At 41.5% G+C, this 22,759-nt stretch overlaps 2 protein-coding genes across 3 annotated transcripts; one reads left to right on the forward strand and one right to left on the reverse strand.

Annotated features, from left to right (window-relative positions):
• Window positions 1–66: 66 nt before the first annotated feature.
• LOC127615995 (arylsulfatase I-like) lies at window positions 67–6,859 on the reverse strand. The gene is made up of 11 exons (XM_052087394.1): window positions 6,711–6,859; window positions 5,318–5,505; window positions 4,950–5,089; window positions 4,721–4,870; window positions 4,565–4,639; window positions 4,272–4,446; window positions 3,313–3,549; window positions 3,022–3,168; window positions 1,936–2,080; window positions 1,356–1,726; window positions 67–967 (listed from the first exon to the last, which is right to left on the reverse strand). Exons 2-11 carry the CDS (start codon window positions 5,498–5,500, stop codon window positions 542–544), a joined length of 2,049 nt encoding a protein of 682 aa, XP_051943354.1. The 5' UTR covers window positions 5,501–5,505; window positions 6,711–6,859; the 3' UTR covers window positions 67–541.
• Window positions 6,860–8,811: 1,952 nt separating this feature from the next.
• Window positions 8,812–22,669, forward strand: LOC127616009 (DNA ligase 1-like). Of its 2 annotated transcripts, none has more exons than XM_052087412.1 (11): window positions 8,812–9,019; window positions 10,817–10,872; window positions 11,035–11,165; window positions 11,236–11,330; window positions 11,933–12,107; window positions 13,321–13,361; window positions 13,438–13,510; window positions 13,593–13,985; window positions 14,492–14,998; window positions 15,911–15,966; window positions 22,409–22,669. In XM_052087412.1, exons 1-10 carry the CDS (start codon window positions 8,915–8,917, stop codon window positions 15,958–15,960), a joined length of 1,626 nt encoding a protein of 541 aa, XP_051943372.1. In that variant the 5' UTR covers window positions 8,812–8,914; the 3' UTR covers window positions 15,961–15,966; window positions 22,409–22,669. The 2 variants fall into 2 exon arrangements, with proteins under 2 accessions (XP_051943372.1, XP_051943373.1); XM_052087413.1 differs by having other exon boundaries at window positions 14,492–14,995.
• Window positions 22,670–22,759: the final 90 nt, after the last annotated feature.

Here is a 22,759-nt window from a genome sequence, read left to right on the forward strand (position 1 = left end):
ACATCATACTATAAGTGCGAGTTACGCTCAAACAATTTAAATGTGTTACACATGAAAAGACATTGGTTGGGTGGTGGCAGGCATGTTTAATAGACATTTTACACTGACATCACCCGATGGCAACAGTATTGTAAAAAGTACTGAAAACAGTACTTGTCAGGACAATAAATATTTGTGGATGAAGATATGACAATGACAATGAAACAAATGTTTGTCGCTCACAACACAATAGAAAGAATATAGTGTGGTAAACAATCCACATTTCAGAAGGTGTCACAAATCTAAATAAGAACAGTCATGTGTTCGACTTAAAATAGGGACATTTAGGATTCATCCAAAAAGTGTGCAGCCCGATTTAAATGTTAACTACAGTAAGAAAAAAACAGTACTTCTTGATTAAAATTTTATATTTTCAGAGACAAATTATTTTATTTGAATGTAGTAGAATTTTTTTATGCTTTGTTTGAGAAACAATTGGTCCGAATTTAGTCACTGTATTTTTCCTGTATGTTGTCTTATGTAATTGCTGTTGTGATATGGATCAAATGCGACTGGACATGATTCTGGTGTTGAGTTTGTGGAAGAACGCCTTGAGCTTGCACAGTCTGCATTTTTTGTTCTTCTGCTGGACCTTCTGTTGATACGTCTTAGCTCGGTCTTGATCTAGGTCTCGTTCCTGGATCTGATCAATCCACGGCACCCAGGCGCCACCGTGTTTGTCAGGGTGGGCACGCGGGTCATCGGGCGGGAAGTGAACAGGCACGGCCGTGCGGTTGTAGTGGGCGAGGCGTGCCAGTAGGTGGCGCACCACCTCCGGGCGCCTGCGGGAAAGGTCCAAGCGCTCATAGGGGTCGGCGCTAATGTTGAAGAGCCAAATGCTTTTGACCCCCTCACTGCCGTTTTGGCTCCGTAGTGATGGCAGCGCTCGCTCCAAGTTCCACCAGCGGCCCGCCAGTGTCGGCAGGACCTGCTCACCCCAAGAAATCAGCAGAATAAATCAAATTCATTTAAAGAAGTAACTTTCTAACTTAGAATATCTTGTTCCACACAGACGTATTTGGAATGATGTTAACACTAACAATTTTTTTTCTCAAAATATTTTTCCCTTTAAATAGAGCAATTCACCCCCCCCCAAAAAAAAAACAATTTACAAAGACATTTTTAAACATTACTCCAGCAGATTTAGGGCGCAAGGCAGACTACACCCAGAACTTTTTCTTAAACTTTTTTTGTAAAAAATAAATGCCCCCGACCCTCCTTCAAAGAATATCCCTCAAAAAAGCTACATTTTCAGTTTAAAAGAAAAACAAAAACATTTGAGAAGTTAAAATCTGAATTAAAAATTGTGTGTGTACCTGTGGCGGGACCCACTCTCCATGTCCGGGGTCTCCGGTAAGCAGTTTCCAGTCTCCGACCCTGATGGCCGCCTGCACCGAGGTGTCCCACACGGGCAACTCGAAGAGCTCGTTGCTGCCATCTGCAGGCTGAGGAGAGCGTTTGTCCTTGACACGTGACTGGAGCTTGCTCTCGGGCCATGACAGGTTGTGCTCTGGATACGTCGTCCTTCTGGACTTGGACGAGCGAGTGATGGCCCGGTCCGGGCGACCTTTGACCTTGGAGTACAACTTTGTGGCTCTGAACTTTGATGATTTGAACGCAGACTTTTGCTTGGGCCTTTGCTTCAGGAATTTCTTTTTCTTTTGCTTCTTCTTGGGCTTCTTGAATCCTTTGGCGAGAAAGAGAGCTTCCTGTTCAACCAAAACTCTTGTCATCAGATGAGAATTTTTATGTTGGTCAACACTGGTATACAACCAGCATCTTGGGCGAAAACTATTATTATTTGTGACCTATACTGCTCGTACTCCTGGATTTGTGACACCAACTAAATGTGTCTTTTTAACCCACCGGCCTGATTCTCACACATCACAGATTTACCTTTGGCTCCACGTGGCACATCCCCACCGCGGGTGGGCGTGGGGGCCTTGTGCAGAGGGTCAATGTTGTGCAGGATCTCCTGGCGAGGAGACACTTTGCCTTCACTGATGGCGCCCCAGACGTCAAACCCGTCCAGACCTTGGCTCTGTGGCGAAAGGAAAGCATGCGCAAACAACCTTGGTACTCACGGGCCAACTTTTACTTTCAAGACGGACACGAGGGCTTTCATAGATGGGGTAGGGGGAAAAAAGTCTATAATTAAATTCATAGTCATTTTTGAGGGTAACTTAGAGTATTGTTTGTATGAATATTCTTTATATAATTCATAATTGATATGTTAGATCAATGAACACAAATATGAAAATATACATTTAAAGTATTATAGGATTCATGCTTATGTAAAAGCTGAATAGAGTGTGCTGAATATTGTAGCTTTTGCTTGAGTATAAATGCTGATCGTTTACTTTGTGCAAACCTGTTATGTCAAGCATATCAAGTCGATTTTTAGCTCACAAGTCGTTCGTCTTGGCTGCTTCACTTGTGGAAGTCTTTTAATTTATTTTTTTCCCCAAGGCAGTCTAAAGCAAAAACTACTGTCAAGACGTGTGTGGGCGAGCCAACTTCGCTATGTGAGATGAGCCAATAACACTCTAAAATTTATGTTTCATGTCAACCCAAATGCATCCATGAGCTCCCATTTTTTGTGGACCGCTGACATCTGAGGAGTCCATTCATTTCCATTACTGTCAAAGTTTTTACTGGTACGGCCACGGTGGAAAACGTGCCAACAATCCGACACGGCTCGCTCACACACAGATTGAAATTTTATTGCTAGTCACCAAAAGCACTTTCAAGAACAAGCAAAAGCTTTTACAGCTCCATAAAGCTGTGCAGAGCATTATCATTTTTTTACATTCTTTTTTTTGGTTGTTGTTTCTTTCTAGAAAAAGAGAGAGTTGCAAAATGATAGATTTTTTTTCCCCAAGAACCAAGATGAGAAGGATCTTTATCAATCGCTATTGTTTAACTTGCTTTTTTTTCTCCAGCTCTTAGTGCATGAAAAGTGGTCTTGTATTGGTGACTGACCTGGCTGACGTTTCCTCCAGCGAGCGCGAGCAAGGTCGGGAACCAGTCGGTGATGTGAACGAGTGCGTTTGACACACGCCTCCGCCGCCGAAGCAACGGGCTATGCACAAACGCCACGCCACGGATACCGCCCTCCCAGTACGTACCCTAAAAATCACAACAGCACATCATATGATCACTGGTACGACTTTTCACCTATCGTGATGGCATGAAGGTGACTCATAGCATAATGTTTCGTCGTGCTGTTTTCTTTGCCAGTGTACGGTAGGCCGCTATGCGTTTTCCCGTTACCTTTCGCCCCCGAAGCGGCCAGTTGCTCCCGCCCGTGAAGGGCTGCGCACCGTTGTCAGTGGAGTAGATGATGACGCTGTCGCGGTACAAGCCCGACTTGCGCAGCGCGTAGGTCACGTTGCGCACCGCCTCGTCCACCGTTGACACCATGGCGGCGAACTTGCGTCGCGCCACGTCGGCCATGTCGCGGTACTGGTAGATGTACGACTTGGGCGGCTGCAGCGGCGTGTGCACAGCCTGCGCAGTAAGAAAAAAAAAAATTGGGAACAAACTAAAGAATAGCAAACTCATGACAATTGGTCATATTTAGTTTAGGATTTTTTTTCAAATATAATTACTAATATAATTACTGTATTTTCCACACTAAAAGGCGCACTGGATTATGAGGCGCACCTTCAATGAATGGCCTCTTTTGTAATTTTTTTTCCATTGGGCGCGCTGCTTTATAAGACGCAATCTACAATGCATCCACTAGATGGAGCTACACTCCAGGAAACACCAACAGAATGATCAGATGTCAGTAAAACTTGTTTTAATAAAGCAGTGATACGGTTCACTACACCAATGGCAAGTTATAACATTGACTTATCGTTGAATTCTCTTGCTGCTGCCTTATTTCCGTGTTCAACTGCGTAACTGATCGCCTTAAGTTTGAACTCTGCAATGTCAGCATGTCTCGAGCAAGGAGCCATTTTGGGCTCGAAATATTACCGTAATGACAAGGCGCATCGGATTTTAAGGCGCGCTGTGAGCTTTTAAGAAAATGGAAGGCTTTTCGGTGCGCCTTTTCGAGCGTAAAATACGGTATGATGAATTTTAAAGTCAATATACTTTCAGAGACAGAGATTACTACAGTGGACAATTAATCAATCAATCATGTTATCAGATCACAAGGTGCAAGAAAGGGTTAACAGAATAAATTGTGAACGTTTTAGGGTTTTTTTTGGTGACTGACCTACCTGCAGGGAAAGGAGCAGGAAGATTGGTTGGCGTGTGGGATCATGACTCTGGAGGATCTTGCGAGCTCGCTGCGTGAAGAGTGTGGTGGAGTATTTGCCCTCGTGACCCCAGGCCACGCTCTCGTTGTCGTGGAGGTCGTAACCGCACAAGCCGGGGCCGTCACACGACCCGTAACTGCACACGTGCCACACACACATGCGCGCACTTGAGCCACAACGTTACGTCACGTGGCGAGTGACTCGTGTTGCGACATCCAAAAACTTGAAAACGTGAAGATCCCAGACGCAAGCACCTGTAGTAGTCCACACTTCCTGTGAGGGATCCAAAGAAGGAGTCGAAGCCTTTTCTGGTGGGCAGGCACGCCTTCCTAGAAACAAGACGTTGAAGCCGAGTCAGACTTAGCGATCGGATTATTGCGCAGGTAAGGACTTCATTGCTGGGCGCTCACGTGTAGAATCCGAGATGCCACTTCCCCACCATGTGCGTGGCATAGCCGGCCTGTCGCAGCCTTTGCGGGAGTGTGTCCAAGTGCGGTGGTAGGCAACTGGGTTGGCTTGGCCTAATGATAGAGTGCTGGAGACCCGTGTGGATCTGGTACCTGCCCGTCCCAAACAACACTCGTGGGACACTCGAGTACGAGCACTGTACCAATACTTCTACAAGTAGTACACTCGTACCTGCCGGTGAGTAGCTGGCTGCGTGAAGGCGTGCAGATGGGCTGGACATAGTAGTTCTCCAGTTTAACGCCCTCCGCCGCCAACTTGTCCAACGTGGGCGTCTTGATGCTGGGGTTGTGGTAGCCGATGTCGTTGAAGCCCTGACGGGGGGGGGAGAGTCCACAGGTTGTCGTGATCGGCATCAACATCCAACACCGACTGTACCTGTTGTCACCCCGCCCTATGTACAGTGGCGCCTTGAAACCCAAGTGATTGACTTGCAAGTTTTTCCATTTTCCATCTGGTTTTATTCTAGCGCACTTCAGGCCCCCGCCGCTAGATGGCAGCAGCAACCTTCACAACATCCGGCCACCGCATTTCACACCCACCTGATCGTCGATGAGGATGAAGATGATGTGCGGCTGCTTCCTGCCACCCTTCGCCGCCGCGGTGTCGTTCTCTACATCGTCTTTCCCGTCAACGCGACGTTCGTCCCGATAACCACAGCAGCCGAGGTGTAGGCGGACAACAGAGAGCAGCACAAGCAGCGATGTGGCGGCGGCGGCTTGCATCTTTACTGCGGGGACCGAAAACACAAACATCGGATTTTAGGTGAACGCACAACCAGAGGGCACACCTACAAAAACACTTTCAGCCAACATTTTTTTCTTTTGTTTTTGACGGCTTCCAAAAGAGGGAACAACCTCAGCAGGGGCTCTTAAGAAAAAGAATGTACCCAAGAAGTGATGTCATCACTAGTTAGCTTGTTTTTACACTTGCGTGAGAAAAATAGTCGTATTATTTAAGACATAAAATATTTTAAAATATAGTCGTGTTTTTTTTTCCAGAAAACAAGATTTTTAAAAAAGACATCTTTGTTTTTCCAGGTTTTTGGAAAACATTACAAATATCTTAACGTTGCTAAAAGTAAAGAAAAAAAACCCTGCAATCAGTCTCCAAAGTTAATGTGGACATCTGTACTTATAAACACTTCAAACTCTAAAATTATTAGAACATTTTCAGCAATTGTTAGGATTATTTGGACATGAAGCATAGCAGAGATGTCCACATACATTTTGGTGAAGATTGGTTGCAGTTTTCTGACATGTGAGACTGAGCTTTTTATATGTAGAGGAAAACTTTTGACACCCACAACATCCAAAATATTATGGTGATCATTTAATTCACATCTTCATAAGCTGAAGAGGGCATGAGTACAGATGTGAACATGAATTTTGCTGACAACCGATCAATTTTTTTTTCAGACAAAGCCACATTATTTTATTTAACATTAAGCCTTTTAGACTGTCCCTATGTAGACAAATAATTGCTTGGTCATCAGTCAGCCCATGTTGAGTGGACTGATCCGCAGCCGGTGTCACGGCACATAAAGGGCAATCAATGGCACTTACAAGAAAAAAAACTCGGTGTAATATTGACAAACATTTGACTGGTAGCAGTCATTCATTGAGCACATGTAGACACAAAGAACTCGTCGACAGTCTTCCATGAAGCAAACAAGCATGTTGGGGAATTTGAGAGGAAAAGCGCACACAAGTAAGAACATGCAAAAACCACGCGCACAGACGAGATTCGAACACAGACCTTCAGAACTGCAAGCCAAACGTGCTAACCACTAGTCACTTAAATGTCATGCATTTATCACAAAATTGTGTTTTTAATTAATTGAAGAGATGACGGCACATCTGATCTGACGTGATACAGAATGAGATTAATTCCAGCCATCTGTCAATCAAGCAAGCAATCAATTAGTCAGTATACCTCGATGTGGACCCAATGTGAGTCACTTCATTCTCGTTCTTGCTGTTCGTAGTTCGCCGAGGACGCCGCCGCATGTCCTCAAGTTTCCAAGCGAACTTTTCCTCCTTCCCAAAAACTTCACACTCCCACTGGAAGAAAAGGAGAAGAAAAAAAAATCCACAATTGTCAAGTCACACGAAATCATTCAACAGAAATTCCACATCGATCCGCCAAAATAAAGGTTTGGCAGAGGACTCCTAAGCGGCAAAATAGCAACTTCAAAGCGCAAATTCAAAGTGTATTGTTGCTGATAACGACAGAAATAATCATTAAAATATCCATAGGTGGACCTTTTGGTTGATTACGACCCGCTAAAAAAATGTCAGTAGCTCCCGATGCTTAACGGCTAGATAGCAAATAGCACAAATTAGACGGCCACGCAAAGCGGTTTTTTTCGTCTTGTTTACGGCCACACAGCATAACCTCAAGCTTTATTTAATGTTACATTTACAGTGATACTGACATATCACAGCAAACGTGTAACGATTATTTTGAAAAGTAAAACCGGGCCATATCCGCCGCAGCTGCCGGTGTCTTTTTTCCGAGTGGGAAACTTGATCTTAAAATGAATGTCAAAAAGATATTTTCACGCCGTTTTCCACTTTCCTTTACTCTTTCGTGGAAACTAACATATGAATATTGAACGTTTGAACATTACGTGCTTCTTGGTTTTAATATGAACGAATGCTGAATCCGTACGGTAACAAGAAACAGGCCATCTGGAAAGGTGATGAATAATGCATGATGCATGTAATAACGAAGCACATTCAGCCTAAACCAAAGCAAACGTATTTCCAGAGCACTTTGAATGGCAACAGGCTAGAGCTGTCAAATACACAAAATTAATTCCAATGTTGTAGAGTGCATATATATTACTTGTACCATAAACACAATTAATTGGGTGATTAGATAACATGTATTGGAAGAATAACAGCATAGCTGGACAATTGCAGTCCTGTAATGTTTTAATTTGCTGCATTTAGCTGATGTTGTGGATAAAATATTAAAAATGTTCATTTTAAACTGGATGTTTTAAGTATCTTTTGCACTGTGGTTAATACATTATTGTTATTTTAAGCGTGCTTCTGAGTGTGCTCGGTGTTCAAATCTGCAGCGTGTGCATATTTCAGTGATACAAAACATGTTAGTGAAAGAATGTGCGGAGTGATTTATTGAAGGTGGAGCATTGCCAGATCTCCAGGTGTCTTCACAGTATGGAATTCTCAAATGTCACGTAAAAATGCCTCCAAAAAGAGATCAGGATTTCTATGGATGATTTACCTGAACATTAAATGCAAAACAACAACCTGATTGACATCTTAATATTTCTGGGCAATTTAACGCTCATCTTTAAACATCATGTGATCACTTTTGTTGTATTGTTATTAATGATCGTTTTATTGTCTTAGAATTTAATTATAATTAATGAACAAATAACTTATACATTTTATTTAGTTACTACATGGACTTCACAGTGCAGAGGTACCGGTTCGTTTCCACATCCGGCCTTCCTGTGTGGAGTTTGCATGTTCTCTCCGTACCTGCGTGGGTTTTCTCAAAGTCCTCCGGTTTCCTCCCACATTCCAAAGATATGTATGGCAGGCTGATTGAGCACTCCAAATTTTCCCAAGGTGTGAGTGTGAGCACGGATTGTTGTTCATCTCTATGTGCCCTGTGATTGGCTGGCAACCTGTTCAGGGTGTCCTCCGCCGACTGCCCGAAGACAGTTGGGTTAGGTTGCAGCACCCCCCCCCCTCCGACCCTTGCGATGATAAATCGGATCAGAAAATGGATGGATGGATGGATGGATGACATTTTGTTTCGTAAATAAATTATTCTTGTACAGAATAGCAAGTTGGCTTCCAAAGATGTTCCGTTTCCAACACCATTTCTACACAACAATAATTAACGTTAATATTTACCTTGTCATGATTGCCGTTGCAAAAATAAACAATACCACATTGTTATTGTGTGTCGTGATTAATAGATATCGTTAACAACCTTCTTTGATTGATGACCCAATGTTACTTCCGCGTTTGAGTGATTTGGCTTAGGAAGACTACAACTCCCACAATGCATCTCGATGTGAATCGAAGTGTGTTTTAATCTAAAGTGAAGCAGCAGGGCCTCCTCTGGAAACAGTTCAAATTGATGTACTGTTCGTCATGTCATGCGAGGAAGACTCGTCGCTGCTCTTTCTCATTGTACAGCATTTAAAGATGAAAGGCTTGCTGGTTGCCGCTGAAGTGCTGGAGGAACATGTGAGCCAGGTAACCAAAAAAAAGGAGAGAAATATTTGACATTTTTTAATATCCGTTTGCGTGCGTACCAGCTGCTGTCATTTTGCTGAATCATAGACCGGCGAAAAGGGACAAATAAATGTGAAATTCGAGTTTATCAGGCTTTCTGGAAGGAATAGAAAAAGACGTCCAGTTGTAGTTGTGTGTCAATTAACCCCTCACTCCATCCAGCGACCATTTCCAGCTAGCTATCGCTAACATTGCCAAGTTTGACCAACACAAAATCGATGTTTATCTGTCAAATATCGACCCTTTATATCATTATGGAAGTGCACCCATTTTTGATACGGCATCATGGTTATCTTTTTTTCCCAATGTGTACAGCAAGACGATTTGTAAGACATATGGATGGATCGTTGAAGGGATTTTCTAACTTCACAAAAATGTTTTATCTATTTCATAGAGGTGTTCAAATGTATCTATTAATCGACCACGAACCGAATATCAAATTAAGCGAAAATTCTTCAAATAACTGAGGAACGATTTGAAGCCATTGTTTAACTTAACATTTCTCAAAATGTTCTGATTTCAGCCTCTCAGTAATTCTTTTCTGGTGTCTATAGTCCTAAATAAAAGCAGACTGCTCTTTTGTTTCATCAGAACAAGAGGTTTGCAAACATCTGCTTTTACTTTGGAAAACAATGAATTAATCTGTTTCAAAATGGTTGGTGAGGACAACATCATTCACTCTTGTGTGATATTGCTTTGTCATATTTATTTCATCACTTAACAATATCACATAAAAAACGATTGATTTATAAACAGTAATCAGGAAAAAAAATACGTTTGGAATACACCTGAATGTTCCCATTTTGCTGGGTTCCAAGTTATGATAGACTTAAAAGTGTTAAAGGAGGGTATCTTGTTGCTGGCTCCGAAAGCACTTGTTGTGGAGAGTAAAAACACGACGACTCGCCTTGGTATTCTTATTTACCGCATCTTCTCAATTGGTAACTGCAACGTGAGGAACATGTCAGCTGTCCATGCGAGCATCTACGCCACAATGGCCGAGTTTCCACTGATTTTGGCATCCCAATCCACGGTTGTGGTTTCAGCACATCGAGGCCCAGTTCCACCGAGTAATGCAGGATGTTATGAAGTACTTCCATGAACAACAGCCAGAGCGATGGCGCTGCTGGAGGCTTCACCAGCTATTACGCAAGTACGATGTGGTCATGGAATTGCTTATGGGACTCTTCGAACTGTCTGAACTGGAAAAAACAGACCGCCTGCTGTCCCCCAATGGCCTATGCTATGGGACGATATCCGAAATGATGGAAAGGATGCTGGCTGAATTCGACTCCGCTAATTCTTCATTCCTTTTAACCCACATTTTCTTACGGAAACGTCCAACGTCAGTGTGCGCCACATGAGCCATTTCACCCCTCTTCGCCAGACAAAACAGGATTTTTCTTGCAAACAGTTTGTCCATGCACCGATTCCCAACCGGGACATCTGATCCCGCCGCCATCTATAGAGGACACTCCTGACACCGAAGCCACAGTGACGGTCTGCCACCAACCTAATGACCGATTGTGTTACTTTACCATGAAGGCCCTATTCCACCAAGCAGCGAACAATTACAAGTATCTGCTGAGGCAGCGAATGTTGCGTCTTCGTCAAAGACCGAATCCTCGTCAGGATTCGGTCACAATCGCAAATGTTAGAAAAACGTTTGCCGGACTGCCCCAACATTAGCTTTTTTTTCTGTTTAAATGTAGAACTTACTGCACTGCTGTAAGCCCATTCCAATTTGTTTTTGTGCAGGCAGAGATGCCCAACACGAGTCTGAAGCTACACGACATCTACAAAGGGTGGATGAAGTAAGCAGAACTTGAAATTTCATCGTGCCCACAAAATGACTGCTGCCGTAAAAAATAATAAAATAATAATAACAAAAATAATACATTGCTAAGAAGTATGCTAGTGGCAACATGCTACGGGGTAATAGATTGAGTGTTTTTGTCTGTTGTGTTGGTGTGCAGGCTGTGCTCAAATAAGCAGCATGGCGAGCAGTCTGCTGATGAATTTGATGCGCCTGGCAAAGTTGAACCTGAAGGTGGCGCTGACGAGAGGCCCTCGAAAGACAACAACATGGATGTTGAGGCTCCGCTTGGTATGTTTTTTATTTTCCCCCTCAATAGAAGTGTTTGTGCTTTGTTTGTAAAAGTTGACTTTTGATTTAGCTTCCAAGACAGAAGACGTGGAACGCTCCAACGGATGCGAGCACAATGGCTGCCGCTCACTTCCACCCGAACAGGAAGAACAAACGCAACAAGAGGTAAATAAAGTCCCCAGAAATATGCCAGCTATTGATGCTGAAAAACTATTTAAATTGTCAACCATCCATTAGAAATTGCAACTTATGGCAATACCAACCCGTATTGTGGTTCTGCTCCTATAGTGAATTCATCCAGAATATGATGAGTTCCTCAGCCATCCTCAGCCCCGAAGTGAATGCTAACTGTGCACATATGCTCAAATAACTTTGGCTTCATCAGGCGGAAGCGGCAGAGCCCCAAAGTTTGAAGTTCCGATTGATTGCACATGCATAGTTGCGCTCCACTGCCCGTAATAATGGCGTGGGTGTGGTTGCGTGAGTGTGTGTGTGTGCATGCATGCGTGTCTCAGTCAACCACAACAGTGCACTTTCACACACACGTCTATCTCGCCTGTTTCCCCTGCAGATGATCTCCTCTGTGTCTGTACAGATTATTGCCATCAGTTGGAGCAAGCGCCACCATTCGGGTGTCAACTTGCTCACTTGGCTAACTTGCTGCTGCTTTTTCAGAACTTTAGTGCCGTACGCACAAGTCAAATTAAAGCAGAAACCTGTTAAGGAGCAGTGAGGGTTTAATGCTCTTTGTTGGCATCTCCTTCCAGCAGCCTGAAGTCGTCATGGATCCCCCGTTGGAGTTGAGTGTCAATCAAACAGAGGTAACGGAAGCAACCAACGATTGCTCAGGCGACGGAGGCGATACAGAGGGGCCAGAAAATGAAAATGGCTTGAAAGAGCACCAAGAAATGTTTTCCGCCAGTGATGTCCCGCCTCTTGCAGGTATTATCGACCAATCACAGGCCCGGAAAAGATGCCCTACGCACGCACAACATCCTCTTTGGCACTTTGGCGCCAAAACTCGCAAGCGCCAGTGAAGAGGTCTAATTTTAAAAGGGACTCTTTCAAATGACTCCTGTCATTTTAAGCATTTTTTGACTGGAAAAAAATCATTTAATTCTCTCTCTAAAAAAAAAGATTATTTAAAAAAAAAATACTTAATTCGACCTATACTTTTTTCACATCCTCTTATAATATATTATACTAGCTGGTTCGCCGCCCTCTGGGCGGCTCATCAGCTAGATCCCGCGGAAGGCTGGTAAGGTGGTGGTTCGCCGCCCTCCGGGCGGCTCATCAACTAGTTCCTGCGGAAGGCTGGTAAGGTGGGCCTTCGGCCCACAAAAGTGTTGTTGCTTGGTTCAACTTTTTGTTCATCTTCATTGCTTATCGCGAAAATAGAGATGTTTAGCTCTACTAAATAACTAACAATTTCATTGCAATGCTTGTGGGTAGACAACATCTTTTCGCTAAGATGCCCGCGCGATCGTAGTGAGCCACTGCCTGAGCGGCGCAGTGGCGCGGTGAAGTAGGTACGTTTTGAAAAGGGACAGACGGAAGGACAGACCGCGTGCGGGACGACGCGCAATATATATATAGATATCAGAATATATAATGTTCACTTCCCTTTGTAAATTTCAGAATTTATTATTGAAGGAAATATCACTTTATTCTTGGAAAAGTTAATTGTTTTTTTCTTGAAAAAACACCCCCTCAATTTATTCTTGGAAAAGTTCATCTTTTTTTTCTTGAAAAAAATAAATAAAAAGATGAAAAATAAATAAATATTTATTTATTTATTTAAAAATAAATAAAATATTTTATTTCCAAAAACTACAAGTTTATTCCCATACGGTAATTCTACTACTTCCTTCACTTCCAAATTTTCAAGTTTGTGTTGTAGTATGGTTTTCAAAACAAACCAAAAAAAAGTACTGGTTTATTCTGGCAACTTTTTTTTCTTGAACAAATTCATCATTCCTGGAAAAAAAGAAACAATATTATTATAATGTCACACCTTTTTGATTTTATTGAGAAAGAACATTTGAGGTTCTTCTGGGAAAATGTTGACTGTCGTTGAAAAAAAAAGGGTTCTTTTAAAAAGCCCAACTTGATCGGTAAATCTAACTTCAAAATCCAACCATTCATTCGTGTTTAGACGCCGACATCATGACTGAGCCGGACAAAGAGGTCGCCGAGGTAACAAACACTTTTGAGGATGTAAACAGAACAACATTGAGGGCATGGTGTTGACTCGAGCGCTTGTGTTGAAAAGATGGAGGCCAGTGTCACAGCCCAGTCGGAGCAGGAAGACAACCAGATGGGGGCGCTGGAGTCTACCGATGAAGGTTAAAACCAATCTGCTCGTAGGCACGTGGTAACATATTTGTATAATCTTCCGCCATTTCAAACTAAGCATTTTTTTTCTAGACAAGATGGCGGCGGAACAACGAGACCACCTGGATGTCGCCATCACCCTTAACATTGATTCTGGCAAAAGAAACGCTCCTCTTGACGAAGAAGTGGCAACTCCCAAAAAGAAGAAAAAGAAGAAGACAGCTGTTGAGGATGATCAGGAGACAGAGCAGGCAAATCCAGTACAAAACATGAAGAAAGGCAAGAAAAGGAAGAATGAGGAAAAGGATCATCAAGAGGTGGAGGATGATGTGGCTGCACCAGAGGAGAAGAAGAAGAGAAAGAAGAAGAGGAGGAGGAAGAAGGAAGAGGAGGAGGAAGGAGAAGGTTTAGGGACCGAGGAGGTGCCGTGTGATGAAGGAGTAACAGGAGGCGGCGCAGAGCTGCAAGAAAAGCTGAAGGAACAAGGTACAAAAACAAAAAGATGCTCGTTTCTAATTTAGTGCCATGTTGAATAGAAAAATATGATATGAAAACAGTGAAGTTGTTTTGTAGAGGGAAAAAATATATATTTGAAAAATATGACTTTATTCTTGTAAGAATGTATTCATGGAGTCACATTTTACTTGAAATTACATTTAAAAAAATAAAATATGAATTGTTGAAAAACAATTATGAAAAATACTTTCATCCTCGAAGAAAATGACATGACTCTTCAAAATCTCACTATTCTGAAGTATATATATTGTTTGGAAATATGACTTTATTCTTGAAAAAGATGACTTGGGAACAAAATGACATTCTTAGAAAATCTGACTAATACGTGATGAAAGATGGCCTTATTCTTTTTGTTTGGGAATTTCCATCCATTCTTGGCTGGAAAAAATTGTGGGATGAAAAAAAAAAGTTCAACTTTAAAAAAATGAGTCGTAAGATGACAGGTCCATGACTTACGTAATTGTTCTGTCTCAAAGATAGCACAAGTTCTCAGCTCTCCTCCACCCAGAAGCGACGTCGACGGAGGAGGCTCAGACTGAAGAAACACGCCAGGATGCAAAAGCAACCAGATGCAAGCAAGGAGCACCAAACACTGCCGCCTGAACCCCTCAAACGCGACGTGGGTGACGTCACCTTGGAAGAGGGTGCGTGGCACGAGAGGATGATGACGACGCAGGAAGAGATCTCCTCAAAAGAAAACCAGTCTTCCATCAGCATCACCAAGAAAGACAAAAAGAAGAAGAAGATGGCAGCCAGTGAAGAGAAGGTTGACGATGCTTGCAACTTTTTGGAGGCTGTGAGACAGAAGAAGAAGAAGAGAGCAGCCAATGAGGAAGCAGTTCAGTATATGGGAAACGATGGGAATGCCAAAGATTTATTGGAGGTGAAGAGAAGGAAGAAGAACAAGAAGAAGGAGGAGGAGGAGGAAGATGCCAAAAGTCGCGAAACTCCTGTATGCAGCGACTCATCCGCCAACAAGAAGAGTAAGATTCATTTCTAATTTAGTTATAATTGTTTGAGAATTTTCATGACTGTTAGTTTATAGCGTCATACCTCGGTTTTCGACCATAATCCGTTCCAGAAGGCTTTTCGAAAACCAATTTGTTCGAAAACCGAAACAACGTTCTTTAAAAAAAAGAATCTTTATTGAACACGTCTGCTCACAATGGAACACGACACGAGGAAGCGTCACTTTCTCGTCTATCGAGAAAGCGTCACTTTCTCGTCTATCGAGAAAGCGTCACTTTCTCGTGTAAGAAAGGTGAGAGGAGTCAAGTGGTGCATTCAAGTGCGCTCAGTTTGGTCGAGAACTGATTTTCGTCTATCTGAGGCATAAAAATACTCGAAATATTTGGTTGAAAACCGATTTGGTCGAGAACAAAGACGTTTGAAAATCGAGGTTTGACGGTATTTCGTTTTGAATTTAGTATTTAAAATTTTAATTAGTTTTCCGACAGGGCTTTTTGTACTAGTTAATGTTTTTGAATGCTTTGTTTTAGATTTGTTTTACTGTGGTTTTATTTTTTGTTTGTGTATTTCTTTTGTGCAATATTAAAAAAAAAAACACGGTAAATATTCTATAGTCAATACTCAACAAATATTTTGAGAGCAACCATCCACGAGTCAAATACAGGAACTGCAAGAGTCCAAAAACTTTGAAATACAATGAGTGCAGGCGTCACGTCTCGGTCTCGCTTTCTAGCCCTTATTTGCCCAGTTGCCAAGTTCTAAAGTGCATTTTTGGATTGAATTCCAGTTTGAAGTATTAAATCCTGGTCGATTGTGAACTTTTTTTTCCCTGAACAATCCAATGTTTGCGGTTGTCCGATGTCTTTGATGTCTATTCTAACTGAGTCTTAAAAAAATGGAATCATTTGCAGCTGTTTCTGTTGCAGAGAAGAAGAAGAAGGTGAAGGGCAAAACAATGGATGATGAAGACACTTAACTCACGGTAAGATGTAGCACTGCAGATCATAGCAGAACTCGAACCGCTGCCCCCTGGTGGTTTGGAATGACATGAGGACGACCTCACAGCTGTCCCACTGCACATGCTCTGGAGTTGTAGTAATGATCATATGGCATCATTTACGGACCTTTGGAACATCTTTTCCCCCCCAAAAATCTTGCCCCAGAACAAACAAACAAAAATACTAATTCAGATTGTGAGACATTTTGTCATTTGAAAGCTTGCAGAGTTCCCACAGGTCCTTAAAGTTAATAAAAATCCATGAAAAAAGAAGTTGTAAAATTATGTTCTTAATTGCAGAGTATTTTTTTTAAGTATAGGAAGGCGTGTTTCACAACAACAACAACAAAATGACCATGGAAAGTAAGGCGTTTTTACAGCCAAAAAACGACTATGTATATAGGAAGGTGTTTTTCACAAGAAAAAAAATTACCATACATGTGTGCCCTGCGATTGGCTGGCAACCGATTCAGGGTGTCCCCCGCCTACTGCCCGGAGACAGCTGGGATAGGCTCCAGCACCCCCCGTGACCCTAGTGAGGATCAAGCGGTTAGGAAGATGAATGAATGAATGAATGTATGTTCAGGTGAAAAAAAACCCATGTACAATAAGGTGTTTTTGGATGAAAAAAAAATGACAATGTATAGTAAGGCGTTTTTAGCCGAAAAAAACGACCATGTAAGTCGTGTTTAGCCGAAAAAAACGACCATGTGTAGTAAGGCGGTTTTATCCCCCCAGAAAAATGACCATGTCCAGTAAGGTGTTTTTGGGTTTAAAAAAAAAAAAAAAAAAACGACCACGTATATATAGTAAGGCGTTTTGGGCCGAAAAAAACAACCATGTATACGAAGGCGTTTTGGGCCGAAAAAAACGACCAAGTATAGGAAGGAGTTTTGGGCTGAAAAAAAACCCGACCATGTATAGTCAGGCGTTTTTAGCCGAAAAAAAAACGACCATGTATACGAAAGCGTTTTTGGCTGAAAAAAACGACCATGTACACTAAGGCGCTTTTGGCCAAAAAAAATGACCACGTATAGTAAGGTGTTTTTGGCTGAAAAAAACGACCACGTATAGTAAGGTGTTTTTGGCTGGAAAAAAAAGATCATGTTTCGTAAGCTGTTTTTATCCGAAGAAAACGACCAAGTATAGTAAGGCATTTTTAGTAAAAAAACAAACAAACATGTATAGTAAGGCGTTTTTGGCCGAAAAAAATGACCATGTATAGTGAGGCGTTTTGGCTGGAAAAAAATAACCACAACATGGTTAAACATGGAAAAACATGGTTGTTTTTTCGGCTAAACATGTTTTCCTATACACGGTGTTTATTTGGGGGCAAAAAAAACGCCTTACTATACGTGGTTGTTTTTTCGGTCAAAAACGTCTTGCTATACATGGTTATTTTTTTCCAGCCAAAAACGCCTTACTATACATGGTCGTTTTTTTCGGCCAAAAACGCCTTGGTATACATTACATGGTTGTTTTTTCGGCTAAACATGCTTTGCTATACATGGTGTTTTTTTGGGGGCAAAAAAAACGCCTTACTATACATGGTCATTTTTTTCCAGCCAAAAACGCCTTACATGGTCGTTTTTTTCGGCCAAAAACACCTCACTGTACATGGTCGTTTTTTTCGGCCAAAAACGCCTTACTATACGTGGTCGTTTTTTTCGGCCAAAAACGCCTTACTATACGTGGTCGTTTTTTTCGGCCAAAAACGCCTTACTATACATGGTTATTTTTTTTGGCTAAACATGCTTTCCTATACATGGTGGGTTTTTTTGGGGCAAAAAAAAACGCCTTACTATACATGGTCGTTTTTTTTCCAGCCAAAAACGCTTTACTATACATGGTAGTTTTTTTCGGCCAAAAACGCCTTACTATACGTGGTCGTTTTTTTCGGCCCAAAACGCCTTACTATACACGGTCGTTTTTTTCGGCCAAAAACGCCTTACTATACATGGTCGTTTTTTTCGGCCCAAAACGCCTTACTATACACGGTCGTTTTTTTTTGGTAAAAAATGGCTAACTATATATGGTCGTTTTTTTCCAGCCAAAAACGCCTTACTATACATGGTCATTTTTTTCCAGCCAAAAACGCCTTACATGGTCGTTTTTTTCGGCCAAAAACACCTCACTGTACATGGTCGTTTTTTTCGGCCAAAAACGCCTTACTATACGTGGTCGTTTTTTTCGGCCAAAAACGCCTTACTATACATGGTTATTTTTTTTGGCTAAACATGCTTTCCTATACATGGTGGGTTTTTTTGGGGCAAAAAAAACGCCTTACTATACATGGTCGTTTTTTTTCCAGCCAAAAACGCTTTACTATACATGGTAGTTTTTTTCGGCCAAAAACGCCTTACTATACGTGGTCGTTTTTTTCGGCCCAAAACGCCTTACTATACACGGTCGTTTTTTTCGGCCAAAAACGCCTTACTATACATGGTCGTTTTTTTCGGCCCAAAACGCCTTACTATACACGGTCGTTTTTTTCGGTAAAAAATGGCTAACTATATATGGTCGTTTTTTTCCAGCCAAAAACGCCTTACTATACATGGTCATTTTTTTCCAGCCAAAAACGCCTTACATGGTCGTTTTTTTCGGCCAAAAACACCTCACTGTACATGGTCGTTTTTTTCGGCCAAAAACGCCTTACTATACGTGGTCGTTTTTTTCGGCCAAAAACGCCTTACTATACATGGTTATTTTTTTTGGCTAAACATGCTTTCCTATACATGGTGGGTTTTTTTGGGGCAAAAAAAACGCCTTACTATACATGGTCGTTTTTTTTCCAGCCAAAAACGCTTTACTATACATGGTAGTTTTTTTCGGCCAAAAACGCCTTACTATACGTGGTCGTTTTTTTCGGCCCAAAACGCCTTACTATACACGGTCGTTTTTTTCGGTAAAAAATGGATAACTATATATGGTCGTTTTTTTCCAGCCAAAAACGCCTTACTATACATGGTGGTTTTTTTCCAGCCAAAAACGCCTTACTATACATGGTCGTTTTTTTCGGCCAAAAACGCCTTACTATACATGGTTATTTTTTTTGGCTAAACATGCTTTCCTATACATGGTGGGTTTTTTTGGGGCAAAAAAAACGCCTTACTATACATGGTCGTTTTTTTTCCAGCCAAAAACGCTTTACTATACATGGTAGTTTTTTTCGGCCAAAAACGCCTTACTATACGTGGTCGTTTTTTTCGGCCCAAAACGCCTTACTATACACGGTCGTTTTTTTCGGTAAAAAATGGCTAACTATATATGGTCGTTTTTTTCCAGCCAAAAACGCCTTACTATACATGGTCGTTTTTTTCGGCCCAAAACGCCTTACTATACACGGTCGTTTTTTTCGGTAAAAAATGGCTAACTATATATGGTCGTTTTTTTCCAGCCAAAAACGCCTTACTATACATGGTCGTTTTTTTCGGCCAAAAACGCCTTACTATACGTGGTGGTTTTTTTCGGCCAAAAACGCCTTACTATACATGGTTATTTTTTTCGGCCAAAAACGCCATGGTCGTTTTTTTCGGTAAAAAATGGCTGACTATACATGGTCGTTTTTTCCAGCCCAAAACGCCTCGGTATACAGTACATGGTTGTTTTTTCGGCTAAACATGCTTTCCTATACATGGTGTTTTTTGGGGGGCAAAAAAAAATGCCTTACTATACATGGTCGTTTTTTTTCGGCCAAAAACGTCTTACTATACATGGTCGTTTTTTTCGGCCAAAAACGCCTTACTATACATGGTCGTTTTTTTCGGTAAAAAATGGCTGACTATACATGGTCGTTTTTTTCCAGCCAAAAACGCCTTACTATACATGGTCATTTTTTCCATCCCAAAACGCTTTACAGTACATGGTTATTTTTTTCCAGCCAAAAACGCCTCACTATACATGGTCGGGTTTTTTTTTCGGCCAAAAACGCCTTACTATACGTGGTGGTTTTTTTCGGCCAGAAACGCCTTACTATACATGGTCGTTTTTTTTCGGCAAAAAATGGCTGACTATACATAGTCGTTTTTTTCCAGCCAAAAACGCCTCACTATACATGGTCGTTTTTTTCGGCCAAAAAACGCCTTACTATACGTGGTCGTTTTTTTCGGCCAAAAACGCCTTACTATACATGGTTATTTTTTTTGGCTAAACATGCTTTCCTATACATGGTGTTTTTTTGGGGGCAAAAAAAAACGCCTTACTATACATGGTCGTTTTTTTTTCCAGCCAAAAACGCCTCACTATACATGGTCATTTTTTTCCAGCCAAAAACGCCTTACTATACATGGTCGTTTTTTTCGGCCAAAAACGCCTTACTATACATGGTGGTTTTTTTCGTTAAAAAATGGCTGACTGTACATCGTCGTTTTTTTCGGCCAAAAACGTCTTGCTATACATGGTTATTTTTTTCCAGCCAAAAACGCCTTACTATACATGGTCGTTTTTTTCGCTAAAAAACGTCTCGCTATACATGTTTTTTTTTCCGGCTAAAAACGGCTTACTATACATGGTTGTTTTTTTCTGCAAAAATGCCTTACGACACACGGTCGTTTTTTTCATCCCAAAACACGTTACTATACATGGGCATTTTTTTTTCAGCCCAAAATGCCTTACGATATACATGGTCGGGGTTTTTTTCGGCCCAAAACGCCTTACTTTACATCAGGGGTCCCCAAACTTTTTCCTGTGAGGGCCACATAACTTTTCCCTTCTCTGATGGGGGGCCGGTGTCAGTTTATTGTTTCCCAGAAAGCCACACATAACCAAATAACCCTTTCCAGGTTCTCTACAGAAAAAAAGTCAGGAAACAAATAACACTATTAATGAAATAAATAATAACTAAATAACCCTCTCCGAGTTCTTCACATAAAAAACAGGAAATAAATAATAACTCGGGCGGCCCGGTAGTCCAGTGGTTAGCACGTCGGCTTCACAGTGCAGAGGTACCGGGTTCGATTCCAGCTCCGGCCTCCCTGTGTGGAGTTTGCATGTTCTCCCCGGGCCTGCGTGGGTTTTCTCCGGGTGCTCCGGTTTCCTCCCACATTCCAAAAATATGCATGGCAGGCTGATTGAACACTCTAAATTGTCCCTAGGTGTGAGTGTGAGCGTGGATGGTTGTTCGTCTATGTGTGCCCTGCGATTGGCTGGCAACCGATTCAGGGTGTCCCCCGCCTACTGCCCGGAGACGGCTGGAATGGGCTCCAGCACCCCCCGCGACCCTAGTGAGGATCAAGCGGTACAGAAGATGAATGAATGAATGAATAAATAATAACTAAACAACTCTCTCTCTTTATAGCCCCTTGAAATCCACAAAAAAAGAGCTCTGCCATCTACGAGAACGCCACCTATCTTGTCTTGTTTATGTCTGCTACCGTCTTGTTCATGTGTTCTACTAATTGATCTGAGACACACCTAAAACACTGAAACATTCTATGGTGTGTAAATAACATTGTGACCTTGATTTCAACCCTATTTGCGTCATGGGTCATTTTGCCCCGAAGACCACCTTTGTACTTTTTTTTGTACAGCTTCAATGGAAATGTGAACAAAAACAAAATTTCAGTTTTTTTGCAGTTGGGGACAATCTAGGAGAAGTTATAAAATTTCAAGTTAAAAAAAATTATCATTTAGGGGGTTTTTGGGGCGTTTCTAACACAGTGACGGGTCATTTTGACCCGAGGACAACAGGAGGATTAGAGGGCCGGGTCAAATGTGCGCACGGGCCGGATGCGACCCGCGGGCCGTAGTTTGGGGACCCCTGCTTTACATGGTTGTTTTTTTTTCGGCTAAAAACGCCTGACTATACATGGTCGCTTTTTTTCGGCCCAAAACGCCTACCGAAACATGGTTGTTTTTTTTCTGACTAAAAACACCTTTTTTTTGGCCCAAAACGCCTTACTATACATGGTCGTTTTTTTCGGCCAAAAACGCCTTACTATACATGGTCATTTTTTTTTCGACCCAAAACGCCTTACTATCCATGGTTATTTTATCGCCCCAAAACTCCTTACTATGCATGGTCGGTTTTTTGCCAAAAAACTACCATACTTTAGTAATGAAAGGAGACAAAGTCCTTAATAAATGGCTAAATTAACCCTCCTTAAAAGGTCAATAAATAAAAAGGAAGTGTAAGAGTGGGAATCCTGTCTTGGAGAAGTATATCATTCTGTGAAGAAACGACCTTATTCCTAAAAAGGTTTTATTTAATTATACATAAAAAAGACACAATAAATGACCATTGTTAAAAAGATTCAAACTTCATTCACTTAAAAAAAATAGAATTATACAAAATAATTTTTGGGTTAAAAAAAAAGACTATTCTTGGAAATATATGCCGGTACCTTATTCTCGGACAAAAAAACAACCCCAAAAAAATTCTCTCTCAAAAAAAACCGTAGCTTTGTGTTTGATCATTTTTGTGTTTCAGTGTGTCTGAAGAAGACGACGTTGGACCTGAAAAACACACAACAACGCCTATTGTACTTTAATCACTCCTGTTGAAATCTTTATTTTTTAAATGCACCACAGTATTTTGTTTTTCAATCTAGACCGTCTGACACGTAAACTCTCCATGTTTTTGTGTTGAAGAAATTAATTTCGTTAGCCACTGGCTGAATGATCATTTATCTTGATTTTACTCCAATGTCACATCTCAAACCACTGCATTAAAGTAGACGTGAAAAATTGAGTTTTCAATCTTTGATACAAATATGTGCACATTCCAAGAATATGCCCAATTTTCAAGTGTGAAATTAAACAACAACAAGTTTTTTCAATG

The sequence above is a fragment of the Hippocampus zosterae genome, chromosome 15 (genome assembly GCF_025434085.1).
Source record: "Hippocampus zosterae strain Florida chromosome 15, ASM2543408v3, whole genome shotgun sequence".
Lineage (NCBI taxonomy): Eukaryota > Metazoa > Chordata > Actinopteri > Syngnathiformes > Syngnathidae > Hippocampus > Hippocampus zosterae.